General features: G+C 46.1%; 1 protein-coding gene and 1 long non-coding RNA gene across 2 annotated transcripts; both read right to left on the minus strand.

Annotated features, from left to right (window-relative positions):
- Positions 1 to 1,909: 1,909 nt before the first annotated feature.
- On the minus strand, positions 1,910 to 16,841 carry LOC117044011. The gene is made up of 3 exons (XR_004426261.1): positions 16,520 to 16,841; positions 15,930 to 16,166; positions 1,910 to 2,170 (listed from the first exon to the last, which is right to left on the minus strand). It is a non-coding gene; the product is annotated as an uncharacterized LOC117044011 (long non-coding RNA).
- Positions 16,842 to 21,300: 4,459 nt separating this feature from the next.
- FOXG1 (forkhead box G1) lies at positions 21,301 to 24,007 on the minus strand. Its single transcript, XM_033144339.1, has one exon. The coding sequence runs from the start codon at positions 23,952 to 23,954 to the stop codon at positions 22,512 to 22,514; it is 1,443 nt and encodes a 480-aa protein (XP_033000230.1). The 5' UTR covers positions 23,955 to 24,007; the 3' UTR covers positions 21,301 to 22,511.
- Positions 24,008 to 24,525: the final 518 nt, after the last annotated feature.

Below are 24,525 nucleotides of genomic sequence, written 5' to 3' on the forward strand. Positions count from 1 at the left end.
AGCTGTACACCGGCTCCCTCGGCCAGTAACACGAGATGAGCACCGCAACCCCAGAGTCGGACTTAATGGTCAGGGGTCCATTTACCTTTACCTTTACCTAACCTAAGAGTCCTGATGCCATTGGAGTCTAGAGCACATTTCATTGGTGGGTAAAGGATGAAAGAGAGTTTTCTAAATGGGAAACCTGCTGAAGTTGAACATGCAGTTTTAAAGACTTCTTTTTATACTATTTATCAACTTATAAATGGTCAGACATTTTTGGGGTGCTCAGAATACTCCTGAAACGTGTGGTGATGATGCCAGCATCTCTTAATAGCATCCTGGAGAAGCAAATGCAAAACCCACCCCTACACCTATCTTTTTCTGGCTGTCAATAGCTCGTAGCCAAAGGGGCTATCTTCTACTTCCGCTGTCAGAGACCGTATGCCTCTGGATGTACTGTAGTAGTTGCTGGGATTCACAAGTGGCCAGAGGGCTGCTGCGCTCGGGTCGGCTAGCTGGTTTCCCATAGGCACCAGGCTGTCAACTGTGAGAACGGGATGCTGGACAAAGTGGGCCACTGGCCTGATGCAACAGGGCTTTTATTCTGTTCTCTCTTGTTATCTGACGCTGCAAGTTAATAGCAAGCGTCCTTACTCTTTCTTTGGGCGAAGCATTGGTCGTGGTCAATCCTACTCTGTTCTGGAGATAAGGAAAGAGGCTGCTGGGGGCTCGGTTGACTTGAGATTTCCCCCGCGGCAGAACGAAGGGGTAAAGCCTCGAGGTGTCTTAAGGGGATGGACATCCACGCCTTACTTACACACGGTGGAGAAAGGTTTTAGCCCATCCTTATTCTCAAGATTCACTTGCAGGGAGAGTTTCATGTGGGAGAACACTAACACTTGGTATCCCACCTGCAACTTGAAGTTAGACGCCCTCCGCTCTACTATCTCAGGAAGGCTCCACCTCCGACTTCCCCACCGCGTTCTCCTGCATTTATAAGACCAGTATGGAGAGTCCTGAGGAAACACCACTCACAAACGCCATTTGAGAGCCTCCCCGTCAGAGCTGAGCTCCCCTAAAGCAAGTCCGAACTGATGGCGGAGGGGCAAGGGGCTCTGGAGCGTGAGTGCAGCACTCAGCCACTGGGCCTGAAATCAATGAGACATACGGACTCTCCTGGAGCGCTTCGCTTTGTTTTATGATTCTAGCTTGCTTTCCAGCCGTCCTTTTTATTTTTTATTTTTTTTATTTTGCCTTTTACTCATTTGGCAATTGTGGGAGGGGACAAAGAGTCAGTGTACTGTGAGAGTTGCAGTGTTTCCCAAACTTGGGTCTCCAGTTGTTTTTGAACTACAACTCCCATCATTCCTAGTTAGCAAGACCAGTGTCAGGGATGGTGGAAATTGTAGTCGGAAAACAGCTGGAGACCCAAGTTTGGGAAATACTGCAGAGTACTGTATCGGGTTAGGACCTGGGAGATCAGGGTTCAAAACCCTCACTTAGCCATGAAGCTCACTGGGAGACCTTGGGCCATGGGCATAGCCAGGATTTATGGGGGGGGGCAGGCTTTATCTTGGAAGCAGAACCAAGTTATCTGCGACACAATTGTTCAGTTAGTTAAGTATTTTTATTTATTTACTTGGTTTAGTGAGGCAGCTGCCTCCCGCACTTCCCTGGCTACGCCCATGCCTTGGGCCAGTCACGTGCTCTCAGCCCGACCTACACCACAGGGTTGTTGTGAGGATTAAATGAAAAGGAGGAGAACCGCGCAAGCCACCTTGAGCTCCTTGAGGTGGGATAGAAATACAATAGAGTAGACAAACAAACTAGGAATCAGTCCCCTTTAAGACTTTCATCTGAACACTTAAGGAAGCTAAGAGATAAAGAAACAAAACCTCCCTCCGAAAGAAGAGGAAAAACACTCGTCTGTTTGTATGTTTTCATTTATATTCGCTCTCAAGATTCTTCCACGCTAATCCTAACAGGAGAAATTGTGTCCGTTGTGTTTGTTGTTTTTTTGCCGTTGGGTGCCTTTCCCGCTCTTCTGAATAATTCTGTTTTTTTCTGCCCTCTCGTGCTAAAGACATTCATTTCGTTCCGTTTTTCCTTCCCACCGACAGTCCCTCCGCTTTGGGCTCATCATCAGTCTTTTTGCTCATCAACACGGTCGCTTCTTCCTCCGCGTTACCTGAAAAGAGGAGAGAGGACATATCCCAATAACAGGCACCTCGCAATATTCCCTAGAGCAGGCGTGCGGCACTTTCGGTCCGCCAGATGTTACTGAACTACAGCTCCCTCCCATCAGCCCCTGCAAAACTGGCTAATGCCCATGGATGATGGGAGTTGTAGTTCCGCAACTCCTGGAGGGGCCAAAAGTGCCGCAAACGCCTGCCCTAGACTGAGCGCGCTGTTTCGGGGGAAAGTGAGGGAGCGGGGCGCCGACTCGGTCACGCTTTCTCAGCGTTTCCTCTAAAGAAATGTGGATGCAGATCGAGGAATGAACCACAAAGGGAAAGTACGAGCCGCTTCCCGGAAATCAGTCAATAAATTTCCAAGTAGAGACCGAGAAACAGAAAATATATATATATGTGGAGATCCAAAGGGAAGGCGGCAGAAATGCACCCTAGAGCCCAATACTTGGGTCAAGTCAATTGGTGTTCAGTAAGCGGCGCTGATTTTAATCGCTCTCGGATGTTTAAGCACTCACAGCAAAAAGAGAGCTCTAAGTTTAAATCGGCATCCTAAAGTGTGGTGGGGAGGGGATGCAAACTCCTGGAAGAGCGCTTCCACGTGACCCCGCAAGCACCTTTCAAGGCGCATGTGCGAACGTCCTCGCTAGTTTTTAGAATGCCCCGGGCTTTTTAAGGGAGCTTTCACACCTGACACAAAAGTGCATTTGGTTGTTCTTCCACTCAAATCTATTTTTGCCTCACTAGTGTGAATTGTGTTAACGTAGGCTAAGGAAGCATAGAGCCGTTTTAAAAACAGCTCTGAGTGGCTATGGTGGGGTGGTCTTACATTTGGTTTACAGAGCAATTTAAGGTAAAACGGATTTAAGACTCAGACAGGGGCGTATACCTTGTGTCACAGGTGCGACTGATAAAAGTCGGAAACAGATATTTGTCACAAGAGGTGGGGAACACTGGCCAATCCTGGCAGGCTCCCCTGGAATTGACATGCACATTGGCCAATGATGTAACTGGTGTGATTATTTATTACAAATACCTCAAAGCGGCTTACAAAACATTCTCGCACTAAAACATCACATTCAAGTCTACTATCGTGAACAAAAATAAACACATTGCGAGGACACTTTACAAAAACAACAACTTGTGTACATGCAATGCACTGAGTGTACCGGTAAACTACAATCCGAGAAAATGCTCTGAATGTGTTAATGAGAAATAAAGTCGTAAAAAAACAACACAATTTTTTAAGAATTGAAAATATATGCTGGCCATTTCAGAGTTTATACAGAAAACTGGGATTGGTGAATATTATTATGCTTATTTAAAATATTTTCAGAAGGGTCAGCCATGATCCTTACTACCTCTTCTGCTCATGAAAACAGTATAAAATTTCACCGAGTTCACTGAGATAGGCCCACCTTTACCTGGCAGCCCTGACCAACGAATACTAGTACAAATATGTCTCTCAACGTTCTCCAAAGATGCTCAGGTTAGGACTTTGGCGAGCCTCCGAGTGGGAGTTTATAAAATGATGCGGCAGCCCTAAACACATTTACCTGTGGAATTAAGGCCTCCCCGTTGAATTCCACAGAATTCATTTCTGAGCGGACATATACATAGGATTGTTCCGCAAGCAGCACTTTTCGGAAATAGAATCAGACTAGCAAACATTGGCTGATACCGAACTCATTTTCCAAATGGTCCTCCTATTCTTTACCAGTCCTACTTGAATAATATTTCCCGGTGCGTATTAAAAGCTTTCTGAAGCATCCCTTCTAAAAGCGCCCTCACCTAACCCATTCCACGCTTTTCATCCCATTGAAAGCAAAGGCTAAATAAAAAAAGACCAATCTACTCAAAAGAAAGTCCCACCGGAATTCAATGGGGTTTGTTCCCAGGTAAATTCGAGAAGGATGGCAACCTTAAGCATTATTTGGGAAAATGGGAATGACGCTTTCGAAAGAGGCGTTCGTATTCTCACGTGTTGAACGACTCTCTCTCTCTCTCTCTCTCTCTCTCTCTCTCTCACACACACACACACACACACAGAGGGAGAGAGAGAGAGAGAGAGAGAGAGAGAGAGGAGAGAGAGAGAGAGAGAGAGAGAGAGAGAGAGAGAGAGAGAGAGATCGCAAGTCAGATCGGCCGTCCCGTGGAACATTTTTAGCTAATGATTATGTGACTCTATTACCCATCAACCACTTTAGACCGAATGAACTGATTTCAAGCCCTGCGAAGACGCAGTTGACTTCAGTGCGACTCAAATCGCTCTAAAGGCCTCCTTTAACCGAATTTTGAATCCTGCTGCCCGTCCCACTTACGTCAAGAGGCTAAATACCGAATAGCTAAGAAGGATCCGAGCCTCTGCGGTCTTTTTTGGTGTTTGCAGGAAAGAGGGGAGGGAGGGAGTGGGGTGAGGGAGACGTTGATGCTTTTGTTGTCAAGGGGCAAAGAGCTTATGTTCTTAACCTCTGAGGTTTTACACTCTTCTGCCGATTTGGACATTCCTTTAAGCACCGCCGTGCCTCAGATGTGTCTCAAAGGCCCCACGGGCTAATCTCCCACCTCCAACGCAGCTCCGTTTCCCGGCGTTTTCAGCGGACCACGTTGAAGTTACACCTACAATTTTCACCCTCTTCGCTTTTTGCTTTTTTTTTTTTTTAGACGAGGGTTTCGCGGGGACTATACATTGAAGACCCAAAAATAGCGGGGACACAACTTCTGCTCTTTTTTCTTTAAAACAAAAACAAAGATTTTTGCGGGAAGGGGAGGCTGTATCCAGTATCCTTGCAGAGACACGGGTCCAAGAGACCCTCACACTCACAACCTCTTGCCTCAGAAGAAAGCATCGAGCCGGAACATTCGGCGGACGTTGCGGATGAGATGCGGGTTTGCTGGCCCGTTACAGAACACGCATTTAGACGACGAGCTGATCTTAGACGGTTGTGATAACGGGATTCAGGGGTGCCAACTTGAATAAAATATGGGGGGGCAAGTAAGTTCCACCCCACATAATTAATCACAAGACACGGCGCAAGCACACCATTTGAATGGCAATGACCATAAACTTGGGGGGGGGGGGCGTAGACCCCTCAAACATTTTACTGGGGGAGGGGTGAAGGGACCTCGGCCTCTAGGAGTTGGCTCCTATCTATGCTGGGATTGCAACCCTCACGTGCGAATCAGAGAACCGCCGAGTTCAGCCCAGGCTACTTTCGTTTAAAGATGTGAAGCATTGACTTCTGGGGCAATTCTTGGAGGAACTCCTCGGGGCGTTAGAGGTGTTCGGGGTTTAAACATTTTTTAACATGGACTTAAGCTGGAACAAGATCGTCCCATCTCCCCGCTTCCTGAAACATTAAAAGGGGGGCGGGGAACAGGTCGCAGACAGACTCCTTTGTGATGAGATAGAGTGATAATCGCGTAGGGAAACAGGGAAGATGGTTACCCGCGTTGCCTTCCTTTCCTTAAATGGAAACAGGGAAGAGAGGGAGGGGAGGGGGATCCAGATGCAATCTTGGAGTATTTACACTGTTCTATTAGGAAGCCGGGGCCCAGCCAGCACCCCTGTGGGGGGAAGTTCTCTTGAAATCCATAGGAGCTCAGTGGAAAGGCGCGCTATTGTTGCGAGAGGGAGGAAGGCAAAACAAAACAGAAACCTCGAGGGGGCTGTTGTTTGTTTGTTTGTTTAGGCGTTTCATGAGAGCAGCAGACAGGAATCAACTTTGGTTTTCCGGCGCACCAAACGACCTGCTTTCCCAATCATAGACCCTAAGGCAAAATGCTGGCGGTGAAATAAAATTAATGCCCCTTTGAGAATTACGAACCTGGTGAATACTGAGGTTGAAATCCTATTCCTTGTTACTTGGAAGTAAGCCCCATTGAATCATCATTATCATTATCCAGGGAGAGACTCGGATCCAAGGACTGCTCATCCTAGTGTAGATTTAGTGATCTAGAGTATGCTGAATCCAGCAGTGGCTTTCACTCCTCCACGGCCTTCCGTGCATACCTTTCAGCTTCACAGAGCAATCCCATGCACGTTTATTTAGAAGTAAGTCCCATTGAGGTCAATGGGGCTTATACACAGGGAAGTGTATAGCTGCTTGCGACCTTAGGCGGCTACCTAATAAACACTCGCTCTTTGAGCGTTGCTTCATTCTTTCCATGATAATCTGCTTAAACTGACACTTGGAGGTTCTGGAAGTTCTTGGTGGCGTGAAAACTGGAGGGATCCAGTTGTGCAGAATTCGTTCCCTCCTGCACCGTTCCGTAAGCAGCTCACGTATTGCCCACCCAGATCTAAGTACTGTATATGGGCCCCGTTCCAGATAGTCTTGCGCGTCAGATTCAAATCTGAAACTCATGAGACTTCTGAAAGTAGTCCCATTGGTGCATCCATCCCGCCACCCCCTACACGCATGAGTCTTTAAAATGATTTTCTCTATAGCCCCTCTCTCTCCCCTTCAGACGGATTTATCTATTTTTTGTAATTTTAATTCGCTCTTTTCAAGGAAACTCGGGGGGGGGGGGCGTGCATACATAGTCTTCCCCATTTTGTTCCTGTTTAGACCGAAAGATGGCGATTGGTCCTAGATCATGCAAAGATTCAGGGCTTAGGTCCAATTCGAACTCCAGGCCGCCTGGTCTAGCAACCATAGCAGCCAACCCCTAGGGGCCGTGGGGGCTTCCGCTCTGCAATAAAATATTTGAGGGGGCTGGGGCCCCGCAAAGTTGAGGGGCATTGCCATGGGCATAGCCAAGAGGGGGGAAGGGGGCAACTGCCCCCATCAAGTAAAACAATAGAAATACTTAACTAACTGACCAATCTGCCCCCCCAACAAAAGTCCTGCCCCCCCCCAACAAAAACCCATGGGCGTTGCCATTCAAATGCCATTCACCATGTCATGTGATCGATTATGCTGGGAGGGGCTTACCTGCCCCCCCCCCAATATTTCATTCAAGTTGGCACCCCTGCTAGCAACACTCTGGATACTACCATGCTGGAGTCATGCCCCAATTTGTTTCTATGAGACTCCAGTGCGCGCTCCTGAGCCAGATTCTTAACCTTATTGTGGATGCGGCTGCTGCCGATTTCATTGGGATCTTGGCGTTTTGCAGAAGGCTTGGGGCGGAGGTGGGCTCACTACCTCGCCTCGCACACCCCGTGCACGGAAGAAATGGAATAACGGCAACTTTGGAATCAGAGGCCGTTTCTTTCCCACCCTGAATTGACCTTAGGTTGTATTCTTGGAAATAAGTGCCATTGAAATCAATGGTACTTGCTTCTGAGAAGACCTGCTTGGAACTGCATGCTAGGAACGCATTGTTACTTCCCTCCCCCATCATGTTTCAATCCATTTCCAGACTTGCATCCGGCTGTTTTGATACGTGGCAGGGAGGGGGAGGGCCTCCATCTATTTTCTTTACCTACTACAAAGCCTCACGTGATGCATTACAGGCCTCTTCCCAGCGAGTGAGAAGTGTCGCATCCGTCAGATGCTCGGTGCCAACAGGAAATAGCTCTGGAATCAGAAGAAATCGAAGGACAACGCCTGATTTACAAGCCATCTCCTTAAACACCTTTCAAGTTCTATTTTCTTTCAGTTAAGTTGTGGGCACACATTTTCTTCGTTGGGAAGAAAATGGTCTTTCTGACTGGCGCCTTCCCTGCGCAGCGCACGAGAAAATGGACTCGATGCAACTTCGGATCGGGACGAAAACGAAGCACGCAGGCGCTACAGAGATCCATAGGAACTCGCGCTTTACGGTGTCCCTCATCAACATTACCGGTATATATTAAAAAAAAAAAAGATTGGAGGGGGATTACGCCATACTGTTTTGTGTGAAAATACAGACAACTATTTCCAAAATTACTTACACAGGGCAACACCATTCCTGTATATTCAAAAGGGAGTCCCCCTGTTCAGCTACAGTTGATTCCTATGTAAAGAAGCAACCTGACAGAGGAATACAGGAAGTGTCTACTCAGAAGTAAGTCCAATTGAGTCCAATGGGCCTTACTCCCAGGAAAGTGGCTAACGGATTGCAAACAAGCGCTTTGGGGAACACTGAGCCTGTGCTTAGAGTATAGCATGAACGTATTAAAAAACAAGTCAACATATTTACGCATTCTAGCTCCAATTATTTCAGTGAAACTTACCGGTACTTTCAATGATGTTTTTATTCCACGTAAATCTGTTTAAGATAAGGCTTCGGGTATTCAAAATAAAGCTTCCGCCTCAATTTCAAACACATTTACATTTGGTGGGGAGTTAGTGTCCATAAAATTAATAGCACTTTCTTCCAACAAAATGTGTTCAGGGTCAGAGTTCTGGTCCACACCCTAAGAGGAGGAAACCCATTAAAAATACTTAAGATACCTGTTTGGCTTGCAATTGATGCTTTTTTGGTCTTCAGTAACGTTCAAGAAGATCACACTTACGCTCGGAAAATATTGTTATTTTTCTTTAATGGGGAAAATTTGGACTCCCGCGAGTTAGATCTGTGGTTTTTAGGGCTAGGATGAAAATTGGACTGACACCACTTTGCACTTTAACAATCGGATTTCGTCAGGGTACAAGTTGTTTGTTTAACCCGACAGCTCCGTGCACCCCGTCGCACGCTTTACACACTCATTAAAACGATTATTCACGACCTGTCGAGTGTTTTCTAGTTCATTCACAGGAAAGACTTAGCGCCATAGGATCCAAGCATAGACCGTCCTCAAATCTGCGTCTGCTGCGCTGGTATCTAGCTTCTACAACTTGTAAAAGAACGGATGTCCTAATAACAACAATAACTATAATAATATTTCTGACACCTCAGTCCTAAACGCAGTTTGTCTGAAAGTAAGATCCACAGGTTCCTTCCAAGAAACTGAAGTGCAGAGTTCATAGGCTTAACGTGAGACGGGGGGGGGGGAATGATCCTTAACTCATTAGACTCTCAAAGTTGCATTCAAAAACAAGGGAATAACTTCCCAGGTAAATGTTTTAGGATCGGGTGTCTAGCTCTCTTATGCCAAATAAATCCGCAGGCCAATGCTGACGCGGTTTACTCGGAAGTAAGGCACATGGACGTCAGTGGGGTTTAACCTCAAAATGCCGTTGTTTGGGATTTCTTGGAAATCTGCCCCAGTGACTCCAACAGAACTGACCTAGGGACAAACAGTACCTTTTAAAGATAGCTTTTGACAGCTCGGCAGGATCATAAACAAACGGCCCGGGATAACTCTATTTTCCAACAGTTGGGTTGGAGAGGTTGAAGTAGAAAAATGAGGAGGGGATCCCTAGGATGGATGGATGGATAAATAAATAAATAAATAAATAAATAAATAAATAAATAAATAAATAAATGCACCAGTCAACTGGCATTTCTATTCTACAGGAATTTTATCTGAAGCAGGGGCTGGCCTCCGCTTCCCCCCAAGAAAATGGACGAATGAGAATTTATGAAGAAAGCAATCTTGATTTTAGAATGCCAGAATTGTGACAATTGTGGCACATGGACAGAAAACTCAACAACCAGAAAAGTTGCCCCACTAGTCAGTTGCAGCCAAAACTGCAAAGAATCTTGCCGGCAGCCTTCAAGACTTCACCAATTTATTGTGGCATAATAAATTTTAAGGTGCCTGCAAGACTCATCACACTTCTAGATCGATAAGAGTAGGATTGGAATGCCCGGCCTGCTAATGAAGGCTTCGGGGGTTTTAGCGGAAGAAGTTCATACAAAAGCGCTTCCAACGATTGTCAAAAGCCCGGAGGAGTTTATAATTCTGGCCAAACCACCTTCGTGGTTTAACAGGGACAGATCACATATCGCCCGTCACAGTGAGATAGAATATTGTGGTTTCCATTGAGAAAGGCAGATCGCCGTAAGGCCGCTATCCTGACGCCCATTTACTCAATACAGCGGAAATGAAACGAATCCGCGATGCGCTGCTAGTATAGAGAATCATGCATTTCCGAAAGGTTCTTGCTGGCCAAATCTTTTGGAAACCTTCGGGAGGGAGCGCTGGGAGGGATTTTTATAAGGAACAAACGCGCAGTCAGATTCCGAGCCCAGTTAAGATTCGGGTTGCAGGACGGAAATTGCGCCACTGCTGTTCAGAAAGCGCTGGGCTCAAATCCCGTCCATCCAACCTCTGATATTATGTCTGTTTACTAAGGGTACTACTCGATTCTCCTATGTAATATCTCCCGCTCTCACTCTTTCTCTCTCACGTGTGTGCGTGTGTGTGTGTGTGAGAGAGAGAGAGAGAGAGAGTGAGAGTGAGAGAGAGAGATAAAATGCGTATATAATGTATATATATGTATGTATTATTTCTCAAGGTTTTTAAACTTTCCGCAACATAAAGTATATTATTTTAATTAAAAGAAAACGGAGAGCAAAGACGCGAGATCTAAGCGATTTCTTAATTTCTCGCAAGGTGAAGAGAGCATGTGTGAGTTGATTGTTAGATATATAATAATCCACAATCAGGTGCGCTGTTAAGAAGGACTCTTCCTAGCCTGCATCTCCTCCGCCTTTTGCTCAGCACCAAGCCGCTAAGATAAGAGCAAGGCAAAAAAAGAAGAAGAAAAGAAGACCGAAAATCTGTACATAAATACTTAAAAACCGGGCGCAAATAAACACACCAATCGATAGCAAAGTAGCCAGCGCTTGTTCTATTGATGGGGACACAATCGATCCCACCCCCCTCTCCCTGCCAACCAAGACTCCGAACTATACTTACTCTATAGGTAATTATTAGGATTTGAAAGCCACGGATTTTAATCAGCAAAAAATAAAATAATTTAAATGCTTCCATTTTAACCGGGATGGAATTTTATTCTATTAGAAGAGGGAAAACGTCCACCGTGGGAGTGTGGGTTTAGTTTTATTGCCATTACCCACCACTCCCAACTGCAAAACTTTTACAGTAGTAAAACAAATGGTGAGTATTCTTTCAACCACGACGGCGAAAAAAATGTGTCTTAGAAGAAACATAATCCTTAATAAAACGGTTTCTTTCTTTCTTTCTTTCTTTCTTTCTTTCTTTCTTTCTTTCTTTCTTTCTTTCGTCACTCTCTCCCTCTCTCTTTAAAATGTAAACATTGGAATCGGGTGATAGCTTCTTGAAATGGACACCAACCTTGCAGTAAACTCCCTTCCCTATAATTCTCATACAAATCCTCGCTGCCCCCAAATTTTTAGATATATTGAGCCTAAGGATGCCAAAAAGAGAAGAAATTCTCTTCTAGTATGTATATACACATTTTCTCTCTCTCCCAAAAGAACATTTAGGGGCCTTTTGGGTCGTCCCCACCCTCACCCACTTTAAACAAGATTATTGCAGCCTCTTGTGGAATGCAAAACTCTTTCATTACATAGAGCTGCGATTTTTAAAAAGAAGCAACACCCACACAAATAAGTACATTTTCCCTTCGCCTTCGTTGTTTGTTATACTGCCTGTCTGAAAACCTTAGTGATTTCTGAAGGGTTCTGTCGGACTGTGAGCCTCCTCTTCTCCCCTAGCCCTACACGTCACTCTCCCATCCCATATAATCAATCCAACGATCTGAAATTATTTCTGCTCGATCACCCGTGAGAAGGGAAAGTGACTCCGCAAAGAAAGTCAAAAGTATAACACTCCTTTCCTTCTGCCTACCTCTTGAGATTATAAGGGAAGCTCGAGGAACATGGAAAGTATCTAAACTAATCTATTTTTTTTAAAACACACACACACACACACACACACACACACACAAAACAACACTAAAATCCTAATTCGCAAAAAAACAGAGAGAGATCGAGATCTGTACCAAGAACAGATCCGAAACATTCAAGCGCTTCCCACGAGGTTGGGAGAAGATGGGCCCTCCTCACACACGTGTGCGCGCCCCACAGGCCCGCCTGCTTCCTTCTTCGCGCCTGCCCAAATCCCCCTTGGGTTCAAGGAGTCAGCTTAGGTTGGCTAGAATCATATGGATCAACCTGAGAGGGTTCTCAGATCTGGCATAACAGAATAATATAGAAAATGCTTTTCGGCGTTTCTCTTGGCTTTCTGTAGCCTACATAATAAACGAAGATAAAGCAACGCGCGAAGCAAGAGCATAAAACTTTTAAATCCTCACACACCACCATCTTTAAACGTCTGAATGAAAGCCAACTAAGGCCGGTTTGACTCATGCCCAAGTCATCGGTAGGATCCGCAGAAAGTTAAGCAAGTTAAGGAAGCGATCCCAACTCTCTCTGAAATAAATTGGACTTAAAAAAATAAAAATAAAGTTAACTTTGGCCTGGTGGTGCCCACGGCTTGCAACTGAAAGAAACTCGTTTATTGAGACTTCCTTCCAAGGAAATCTGTTCCAAACTGGGGTTGGAATGCCAATTAAAACCAGATTCGAGACAATCGAGAAACGCATCTAAGAGCTGTGGTAGAAATGTGCCTTATTTGATATGGAGGCAATCTTTCCCCGTAATATTTGCAAATAGGTTACTACTGGTGATCGGTGCTTTGGAAAGCAGCTTAAACTAAAATTAGGGGATGTGAATTGATTTGCACCATGCGATAAATTACAGTAACTTTTTTTTTAAATTCTCATTATTGCTTTCCCTCCCCGCCTCTGGTTGGCTGCTCTTTGCTCCCCACCGGAAGGTGGTGGCGGCGGCGGCGGAGTTTGTGTAACCTGTTCTCACGTTGTTGTCATGGAAACGCCACACAAACCTCCCACAAAGCTTTAGATCGCCTTTGCTGTGGGAGGGCACGGAGGCCCAAACTGTCTTACAGGGTGATCCGCGGTGAAACCGAAGTGGTTGGGGATAAACAAAAACAGCATCAACAAGCGGCGGCGGCAGCGACAGTAGCAGGGAAGGGGGCTTGCTTAGATGCCGGTGCTTCTCAATATAAGAGCCTCTGTCCTGCTGTCGACGTGCCGGATGGTGGTTTGCCACAAAGTGTCTCGCCTTAGCTCAGCGACACCGACACTGTACCTTTAAGGCACATCTGAAGCACGTCCTCGCCCTCGGAGAATCCTGGGAACTGTAGCTCGCCTCTCACAGACTTACAGTTCCCGACAACCTTCAACAAACTACGGTGCCCAGAATTCTTTGCGGGGGAAAGGTGCTTCGAATGTGCTTTAAACGTATAGCGTGTAGGCAAGACTGTCAATTGAAGGTCAGAGGTGAAGCTCCCCAGCTCTTTGCTTCAGTACATTCGGATGGGGGGGGGAGAGATTTCCATGGGGTTTTAATGTTCTTTCCTTCCGCACCTTAAGCTATGGAGCCTCGGGCTGGGGCAGATGGCCTGAATCAGATTCCCTTTTGCAGTAATGACAAGGGAGGAAAGAATTTTTAAATTTACCAGTAGAAGAATAACACTAAGAGATCCGAATCAGTGTCTATCTGTCTGTCTGTCTGTGTATCTATCTATCTATCTATCTATCCAGCCACCCATCCACTCACACACACTGAAGGTGAAGCTTATGTATCTATATGGCAGTCAAATTTTCTAGGCACCTGAAATTCGAACATGTGTACCAGAGGAGGGAACACTGAGCTCTTGGTTTCTTGCGCTTGGCAACAGCGCCCTCGCCCTGCAGTTTAAAGAACAGCAGAGGCATAAATCCTATTGCATAAACACACTTAATAAACCTTAACGTTGCCCATATGCCCACATTCCACGCGTTCCTCAAACCAGAGCAACCTCCAGTTCATCTCCCTAAACTTGGGGACTATTTCTGTCAATCAGCTGTAAGCAAGCATTACACGACAGAGGCGGAGGGTGAAACAGTGCCGTATCCATGGGGAAAAATTAAGTAACCAAAACAGCATTTCAGACTCTTTCTTTCTTTCTTTCTTTCTTTCTTTCTTTCTTTCTTTCTTTCTTTCTTTCTTAGTCGCTTCAAAATCTAAATTGACCCATTTATCCCATAGGCAGGTTTCTTTAAAACTGTCACCAGTAGATCCATTCTCTCTCCTGACTACTAATTTCATTGTATATAAATTGCCTTTGGAAGGGGGGGGGATGAACCTCACCCTCTTTCCATTTCCTGCAAGGGGAGATAAACCTCTCAGTACTTCATTACCGTTGGCTCTGATTGCGTTCAGCAGGTGTTTTTATCTTCCCTGCGTTTGGGTAACTCAAATTGGTGTATTAACAATTAATTATTTTCTTGAGATTACAAATTACAGGAACAGGGGAATTAGGGGGAAAGATAATTTACAGTGTGGCGCACGCTGCATTGTTCTTCTGTTCCCCCTTCCCAGCGGGTCAACTTTAACCATTAAGAAGATTTAAAAAGAAAAGAAAAACCCTACCCCCAAAAGCCAGCACTGAACATAACAGTCCAGCATAGAGCATCACATCACTATTTAAAAAAAGATAAAACCTGGGAGGGGATCAAAAGATAAGTTGATTTCATGATCCACATCCAGTTAAGGCTGCAGCGTTGTACCAATTTATGTGGGAGTAAGCCTCACTGAACTAAATGTAGGCAAATACAGATATCTCGCCCACTGCAATTCTTTTAACATGGAAGCTTGAAATCTCCACCATGTCTAGCGGGACTTACGCCCAGGAAAGTGTGCGTAAGATTTCAGCCTTAGGCCCATTCCCCAATGGATCCTGTTCTCAAATAAGCATGCGTAGGGAAACTGCGTCTCTAGCGTCCCTTCGTTCCTCCCAGTACGAGAGACACAGAAGTCTCATATCTGTCCCTGGGAGTTAAAGACTTGGGATGACAGCCTTTACTGGACGTTCACTCCATCGACTTATGATGGCCTCCTTCAAAGAAAATATGGGCCGCGCGATCCAGCTAAAATTAAGCTTAAAGCTCAGTGATTCCGCTTGGGAAAGAATTGAAAGCACCCGAACGAGTCTCCCGAACCGACAGCCAAACGATTTCGGGATGCTTCACTTTGGCTGCATTGGGCTCCTGTGGAAGACTGAAAAGTTTCTAGCACAAATAAGTCCTGAAACTGCATGGAATCACTTAAAGAGGAGCACGCCGAAATTTGACACCAGAGCCGTTTCAAAAGTTTATCTTGTAGTACTCCAGTTAATTTCTCATCTCAGTACAATATCCAGGAATAATAATCCCTTTCCATATTTTTTTTCAACCTTTATATAAATCGCTTTTCCTTTCTTAAATGTTGTTGGCGACACTTTATCTTAAATATGAAATAGGGAGCCACTGGACAATTCTGAGCACTCTTTCTAAGGAGAGCGACTGACGTACTGAAGTTCAATTTATTTATGAGTAAATCTGCATAGGATTGCACTGATAGTAAAGCGTTTTGCATAATGAAAGCGGTGCAGATAAGGAAGCTGTCTTGAGAAAAGCTCATTAAAATAATAATAATTTAAAAAAATATCTGCACAGATAGATACACACAGATAGATAGACAGAGAGAGAGAGAGAGAGAGAGAGAGAGAGAGAGAGAGAGAGAGAGAGAGAGACCACAGGCGCTTTCAAACCAAACGTAGGAGCTTAATATATCATTGTTTTCAATGGGAAGCGGAAGCATTCATGCTGGAGCGATCAATGGGCCTTAAAAGGTTCTTAAGTTTGGTTGGGTCCTATCCATATGTATTTAGGAAACCCACAATTATTTAGGCACATGTGACACCCGAACACGGTATCGCATTAAAATTAGAGCAAAAAGATGTGTGGGGGGGAGAAACAGAAATTGCAAAAAAAAAACTCCTTAAAAAAAAACCTCTTTCTAAATCATGAATCTGTGAAGTTCAGGAGAAAGCAAAGGTGCACTCACCAATTCGAGAAGGGCGGAAGGAAGAAGGCGGCGGCGGCGACCAACACGGTCGGATTCCTTGGGCTCCTTTTTCCTTTCCGCCGCAGGTAATTCTTCCCACCCGCTTCAAAAGGCAAACAAAGGCTCTCTCAGCGGCGCAATCGTCTTGGCTTTTCGTCACCTTGGCTCTTTGTCGCTCGAGTCTCCCCCTTTGAAAAGCAGGCAAAGTCTTCCTTCTCCTCGCCAGTTGTCAAAGGTCTACAAGTGATTCAATGGAAGAAAGCAGGATATATTTTATCCAGGTCATGACTCTTAAAATAACAAATAAATAAAACTAAAGAAGAACGAATAGAGAAGGGGGGGGTTGCTATTGTGGGGGATTGTGCGGTGTAGAAAAGACGATCCAATTCTTGGCCCGTCCAAATTTACAGATCGAAATGGAGGTAGATAGGGAGGGAGAATTCATAATATTTTATTTATTTATTTTTCCCGGGTGAAGGCTGAAGAATGGATATAGACAGAAGCTTCCCCATCTCTCTTCTCCTGAACCCCTCACCCCCCCCCCCCAGGGAGAAGGCGGACGGGGGCTGGCTGGCTTGAACTTCACCTACCCTGCTGCTCCTGCTTCTGCTGCCAGGATGGCTCGCTGAGATCCTTCGTCCAGCTGTTTTCCCTCTCAGAAGGTCCCGTCCTTCTGCCGTGGAGTCGAGAGGGCAGGTTCTCCGCTGAGAGGTAGGAAATCGCAGCAACTCCGCCCTCTGGGCACGATCACCCAAAGCCAGCCAAAAGAGCCACAGCCATCCAACCCTTAAAAAACACCCTCTAATGATCTTCACCTTCACCTCTGGCTAACCCAAGAGCTCCTCCACTTTTTTGACGCAGGGATCCCACCGCAGAGGCCTCCTGCACTAGACCCTCTTCCCCACCCCCATAACCACCGAACGGGCCTCTGGCTGGAGAACATAGCGCTGGATCTTCCATGGCTTCCGCACAAAGTCGCCTTCACCATACGAGAACACCACAGCCTCCAACCTAGAGGAGCTGAGCTTAAGGCACGGGAACCTGCCCCAAGAGCCACTGCAGAAATATACAGCGGGGGAAATGCCTTCATTCACATGCAAATAGATCCACGAATATGAGAAGTTCATCATTTTAGAAAAAATGAAGGGAAAGAAAGGGGAATCCTAGTTATATTCCCGTCCTGGCACAGACGACAGGGCTGGTGTGACATAGCGTGGAATTTGCTGTCCTAAACTTCCTCCCTACTCAGATAGCTCCAGTGTAAACGCCAGGTGAGTTCTGTTTGACAAAGGAGTGGATTAAAGTTACCGAAGCTCAGGAGTATTAACAACAACAACAACAAAAAAGAGGGAGGAGGAAAGGGGGCATCTGAAGGTCAATTTCGGCAATTACAATCCCATAAAGGTTGAACAAGAGCACAGATTCTCAGACTAAAACAAAATGGGAGGGTTCCTCGAAAATCTATATCAGTCTCTCATGGACAGCTTTGAGCTCCCCCGTGTTTGATGCAGACAGAGCGATGCGTTCAGCCCCAGGAAAAGCGTGCTCGCGGGAGTCCCAAGGCTTCAGAACGCCGCTCTGCGGCACCCTTCTTTCTCTAGGGCCAAATCAGATCTCTTTCTGACAGGCCAAGCCTGATTTTTGTTATTATTATTATTTTGATAGTGAGAAGAGAGCCTCTCTGTTCTCGGTGCCAACTTCTTAGCAAGTAAAAATGTCCTTAAAAGAACTTTCTAGGGAGAATTTTTGGTATGAACGGCGTTTGACATATTATTATTATTATTATTATTATTATTATTATTATTATTATTATTATTATTATTATTATTATTCCGCCCATCTGACTGGGTTACCCCAGCCACTCTGGGCGGCTTCCAATAAATTAAATATGTCCGTGAAATGTATTGTTACTGAGTTTTTTAACGATCCACTATTTCCTTTATAGGCTAGCGTATTTGTTACCATCCCTCATTCCCTTTCGGAGTTTAAACAGTCCCAAAATTTAAACCAAATAACCACCGACGAATAAATGTTTTGTTTTGTTTTGTTTTTTTAAACCAAACATACAGCTGGGGGGTGTCGTGGGGAGTGTATATTCTACCAACATGCCTTGAAGGATATAGAAACGCTAAATTCAAAAGTTGCCTAGAGCGCCAGGATTTTATTACTGGGTGATATCCAACGTTAGCTATACTCAAAGTAACTTAAGTCGGTTGATTTCAGTCGGTCTACTCTAAGTATGACATTGTTGGATATATTATTATTATTCGGACATGATGGTGGAGTGATAGTAATCAATCCGTCAGGATTTCACAAGTGAAAACTTTAAGGAAGTAATGTCCAGACCTTGAAGTGGTGACCATCAAGCATTCAGTTCCTTGGCAAACCAGGAGAAGTGGGTGTGTGACCTGCATCTAGAGAAAGCAAAATTGTGTGGCCCATCTGCTGAGAGACAGAAGTAAATGAAATGAAAAGTTGAGGGCCATAGTATTGATGGCCTTGGGATACAAACGCGCACGCACACACTAACATATGTACAGGAGGACCTGGATGGTTATTGTAGAGAATGATCCGGAAAAAAACAGAACAAAAAGAAGCGCCGCCCTTCCAGGTAAAAGTAAATAAATGAACGCCTGGATAATATAACTCCAGGAGAGCTATTTCTCTGCTTTGCTCTCTTTCCGATTTATATACAGCACGCACACATACACACACCCCAGGTCTCGCGTTGGCACCCGAAGCGGTCTACAACCCCGTAATCAAAACAAAAGGCAATCTCGCGAGCTGGCAGATCAGAGGAGACGCCTCTTCTCTTCTGCCGTGACCCTCCCTTCCTCCACCTGGAGTAAAAAAAAAAAAAAAAGTGAGGAGGAATCACCTGAGCGCCTCAAGGTGCAGCCAGCCCGTGACAGAGTTGAAAACGCCAAGTGCCTGTTTACACCTTCAAGGGGGAACTTACGCAGACACACACTTTCACACAGAGAGACACACACAACATATTTTCCATCAGGAATGATCATGCATCAGATTTAGCTAGTTAAGGTTTATTGAGGGGGTGTGGGGAACCCCTATACCTTCTATTAGGCCTGCAAATCTGGAACCTACCATATGCCATCACCAAGCCCCCTGCAGTCCCCACTTCTACACACTTCCAATGCAGGATCGGGTCAGAGTTTGGATTCCTCCCCCGCCCGTCTTTTTTTTTTTTTGCCAGTGCCACTGCAAATAGCAGGTTTAATTCATGCTGCTGGATTCCCCACAATATGCAACCCATGGCAAGTGTTAAATAATACATCGGCCCCTTTGTCAGCTGCACCACCAGACGCCTCTCCTCGTTTGCTCGGCTTTGGCAAAGGATACAGAAGTGAGACTCCATGTTGGAATCGGCACATATTATTATTATTATTACTATTATTATTATTATTATTATTATTATTATTATTATTACCGGAAGTCTTATGCAACCCCCCCCCAATTTCTTTTTTTAACCTCAGGATGTTTGGGATTTTTAAATTGTCGCCCAACATTTCTGTGATTTCCGGCTTTCCAAACGATTGCCCATAACCCGAGGCTGGAATCAGGCACGTCAAGAGAGCGTCCTTTGCGATTTCCACCCCAGCCACTTTCTTTACAGAGTTAGGAGAACTTGGAGGGTGGCCAGGTTTCCCCTACACTCACATACACCCCCAATTCTACTCCTTAATCACTCCATTCCTCTTTCCTTCCTGAAGAACATCAACTCTTCAGCAACCCCCTACCTCCCCCTTGTTTCCCAGCAATATCAACATTTTCTCCTATCCGTCGCCTAAAGTATCCCCTGGTTCCTCTCTCTCTCTCTCTCTTTTTTCCTTCTGGGGGGAGGAGAACTCCTTTCTGAGAGAGAGAGAGAGAGAGAGAGAGATCCTCTTTAAAGCGTTTGGTGATAGCATCTCCAGCAAAGAGATTATTTTTCATCCCCCCATTGTGAGCAGGGAGCCGGCTTATTGCATTACTGCCGAACCCCTTGCCGACTACACAATTGTAACAAATGAACAACTTGTCCTCTAAGGACTCGCTGCGGGATCCAATTAGCCGAGAAACCCTCTGCACCGGGTTTTCTGAAGCGATTGGCTAGAATCGCTGCCCTCCTTCTCCCGAAATACTTCCCCAAACCGGATGCCTTAAAAAACCACAAAAAAACCAGCCCTCGCTGCCACGCCACCCCTTCAGCCCAAAGCGAAAAGCAAACGGAACGGCCAGGCAGTAAGAAAACTTAAGCTCCTTACGTCAAACAGACTATGGGGCTTCAGTAGAACTCTATCTCTATTTATCTATCCTTCTATCATATATATATTCCAGTGCAGTGCCCTTCGTCAAAGGGCAAATTCTGCACATCACCTCAGAACCCGTGACATCATTGCTGTATTCCTTCCCTACCCTTCATTTCATCCAGTGACTCCTTCCATCAAAACTTGTGCGCGCGCGAGTGCAGTTCATTTTTAAATGGAAGGGGGGACGGGACGACAAATATACTTTTTCAGGACTTAGATTATATATATTTTCATATATATTATATTTATTATATATATAGATTATATATATTTTCAGGAAATAAGCCTCCCGCTTTTGAAAACACAAGAAAATGAAGCAGTGAGAGCTGTTTGTGGAGCTACGCACACACAGAACACCCGTAACTTAAGCACACATTCACAGGCATATAGAAAAGAAAGGGGGAGGGAAGGCCGTATTCCTACGCGCCATCCCACTCCTGAAACTCACAGCCCCATCCGAAACACGTTTACTCGGATGTAGGCCTGGCCGTTGCACTTACTTTGGGGCAAATACGTTTAGGAATGAGGCTCTTAAAAGTCAAGGGCTTCCAAGGCAACGTGCTTTGGAGCGGCTTGTTGGACTCTTTAAAATAAAAATGCAAGCGGCCAGGAGTGGAATGCAAGCTTGTATGCATTCAAATGACCATGTAAAGGTTGTTGTTAAATAATAACCCAGCATTGCTACACCACTAGCCCTTCCAAGAATAAGTCAAACGCAAAAGAGCACCACACAGACTATCGAAAACCCTCCCTCATAGAACAGCAATCAAGTATGTTTTCAAGGCAACATGTGCCAAATTTTCCATTTAAAACAAAACAAAACACCACTCTCACACACCTACGAGTATCTTATTGGGTCAGATTCTGAAAGCGGAACTAAATGGGAAGTTCTTCAGTTCTCTTAAACATTAAACTCCAGATTTGCTCTCGGGTATTGTGGCAGATGGAGCAATTGAGAGGTGGGGCCTAACATTATGGGTCAGCTTCAGTTTCCTATTGTTTAAAAAGTCCTTTGGATGCTAAAACTTCTTGATTTAAAAAAGACAAAAAAAACTATCGAGTATATATGAATTTAGCCTATTTTTTATTTCTGTGTGTTCATAGTAAACATTTTTTTTGTAAGTGACAAACACGGGCATATGACCACAGTATCACAATCAAGATTTTTTTTTTAAGACGACATTAACAATCACTCAAATTTATGCGGCATTTGCGCAACACAGGTTACATATTTGCAAGGTTTACCTATAAGTACAATAGGTATTAACATTTCACTACATTAAAAAAAAATAAAGGTGACCTGTTAGTGACCACATACATCAAAATATACACAACACAAACTGAAGGCAATTCATGAATTTTTGTCCCCTCGGATTCATTTGAACGGGCAGTGCTGCAAAACTGAAATGATATCCTTCTTGTTCTGATTTGCTGTATTTTATTTTATTAAAAAACCCATTTCGTACACTGAGTGCATTTTCTAAAAACCCAATCTTTGGTCTAAAAGTAAACAAAAGGAAAACAAAAAAGGGGGGGATTAGCTCTTTTTTAAAAGGGGAGGGAGTAGAGAACAAAAGAATCCAGGGCCAAAATGCAATTATTGAGTTTCTCTGCCTAATTGTTCTGCTTCCACCACGCAAATGACACTTTGCATCGCGGCGTTCATCAATTTATTATTATCATGATTAAATTTTAATTTTACTCTCATGGTCTGCACCCACCATCACATCCATGATAACTTATAATACTGCAAACATGGAAAATCTGGTGGGTCGGCGTGAGGAGGGAAAAAACAACAACAACCCCAACACACCGGTGTCAAAGCGAAGTCCAAACGGCCAAAAAAGCAGTCACTAGTTTAGATATACCTTCTACTATCTTATTATTAATATTATTTATTTATTTAAACCCTTCCCAAAACTGCATCGTCTACAATGTATCCTTCTGATTTTATTATTATTATTGTTATTTTTGCACATTTGCTGACTCGCCTCGCTTGGTTGGAATAAGAAACGACCCTAAAGACTTGAACAAACGTACAGAAAATGGGGGTTAGAGGATAGGGGGAAGAAACTTAATAAAAAATACCTGGACTTTTTTTTTTTTCCTGGGTGAGTATTTTTTTTCCTCCTTTCTGTTTTGCTCATTTTTTAAAAGTCTCTCGCTCGCTCTCTCGCTCGTTCTCTCGCTCTCGCTCTCTCGCTCCATTAGCATTTACAAGGTAAAGGTGTGTAAAATGTTCACTTACAGTCTCTTGACTTCCCCTTGGAGGTTAATGTATTAACGGGTTGGAGGAAGAACCCTGATTTTGATGTGTGAAATAATCAGAAAGTCCACCCGACAGTCCCGTGGTAAAACTGGGCAAGGACGGTCTGAGGGACTCGCAGGGGAGAGTGGAGGGCGCCTGCGGCGAAGTGGACGATGAGGCGGCCCGCCCCGTCATCGAGGTGCTGCTCTGCGAAGTCATGGACGGGTGCGGGACGTGGGGGAAAAAGTAACTGGTCTGTCCCGCCGCCAGAAGGTTGACGGAGCAGGGGTTGAGGGAATAGGTGCCGGAGCAGGGCACGGACAAGCCGCAGGGCACCGAGGCGGCCAGCGCGGCAGCCGTGAGGTGGTGCGTGGCGTAGGGGATCTCGCCGTTGACGAGTCTATCCACGCTCAGGCCGTTGGACGTGGAAAAGGAGTGGTTGTTTCCCAAGGAGTTCTGAGTCAAGACGGAGCTGTAGGGCATGGGGTGGCTGGGGTAAGCCGACGTGGTCCCGTTGTAGCTCAAAGTGCTGCTGGCCCGCGGGTGGTGGAGGGACAGGAAAGGCGACATGGGCCAGTACAAGGAGCCCGCCCTGTCCATGAAGGTCAGGCCGGTGGAGGTGAGGCGGGCACCCCGCTTGAAGGCCAGCTTGGCCCGCGAGGTGGTGGAGCGCCGTCGGAGCTTGCCCGTGGTGCCTCCAATGAAGACGTCGTCGCTGGAAGGGTCCAACATCCAGTAGTTGCCTTTGCCCGGGTCGTCGTAGTGCCGGGGCACCTTGACGAAGCACTTATTGAGTGAGAGGTTGTGGCGGATGGAGTTCTGCCAGCCCTGTTTGTTCTCCCGGTAGTAAGGGAAGTTCTTCATGATGAACTCGTAGATGCCGTTGAGGGTCAGGCGCTTCTCGGGGCTCTGCCGGATAGCCATCATGATAAGCGCGTTATAGCTGAACGGTGGCTTCTCGTATTTGCCGTTCTTCTTCTCGCCTTCCTTGCCCCCGCCGTCGCTGCCGCCGTCCTTGGTCCCTTCCGACGGGCCCTTTTTCTCCTCGGACGCCGGACCTTTCTCCTTGTTGTCGTCCAGCTCGCCTGCCGAGCCGGGCTCCCCTTTGCCGCCCAAGAGGTCCCCCTTGGACACTTCCATGGGGCCAGAGGTGGCGGCGGCGCCAGAGGCGGCGGCGGTGGTCGCCGCCACACCGACCCCCACCCCGGGAGGCTGCAGCAGGAGCTGGTTCTTCTCTTCCTCGTCGTCGTCCTCATCCGGGGTCGCCCTCTGGGGCGGCTGCTGCTGCTGCTGGCCGTGATGGTGGTGGTGGTGGTGGTGATGGTGGTGGTGGTGCGGGTGGTGGTTGTTGTGGTGGTGGTGGCTGTGGTTGTTGTCGCTCTGGACGGCTTCGGGGACCAAGCTGTTGATGCTGAAGGACGACTTGGGCAGCATTTTCACTTCCTTCCTATCGCCCATGTCCAACATCACACTCTAGGCGGTGGGGGAAAGTTGCACAGCCGGCAGAAAGAGGTGGTGGCCGCAGGCGGTGGTCGTGATGGGGGGCGCTCCTCGGTCCGTCCAGGAAGGCTGGAGGCTGCTGAGGAGCAGCGATGGGCAGCAGGAGGAGGAGGAGGAGCGAGGCAGCGGGAGCAGCAGCAGCCAGGCACTTGCACCACCAGCTCCCGAGCTTGGCAAGGCATGTAGCAAGGACGCAGGAGCAGCCGGGGAAAAGGAAGGAAAAAAGAGAAGAGGGACCCAGCAGCCAGGCAAGGAAAGCCAAGGCAACGTGCGGGTGGGGGAGGAAAGGGGGGCGCGGAAAGGTTCCCCCCCTCGAGGAAAAATAAAGGGTAAAAGGGGGGCTTTCCAAAGGGGAGGAAAAGATGGTCGCCCCCCTTGAAAAAACGGAACCCCGAGTCCCCTCTGTCCAAAACTACTTCATGGTGCCTGAAGCCCCCCTAGTCCACCCGAGCAAGGGGGGGGAACCGGCAGCCGGGGCTGTAGATCAGAGCAGCCGAGACAGCTTTAGCTACAATTAATTTCAGAGCTACAGACACAC

The sequence above is a fragment of the Lacerta agilis genome, chromosome 1, assembly GCF_009819535.1.
Source record: "Lacerta agilis isolate rLacAgi1 chromosome 1, rLacAgi1.pri, whole genome shotgun sequence".
NCBI lineage: Eukaryota > Metazoa > Chordata > Lepidosauria > Squamata > Lacertidae > Lacerta > Lacerta agilis.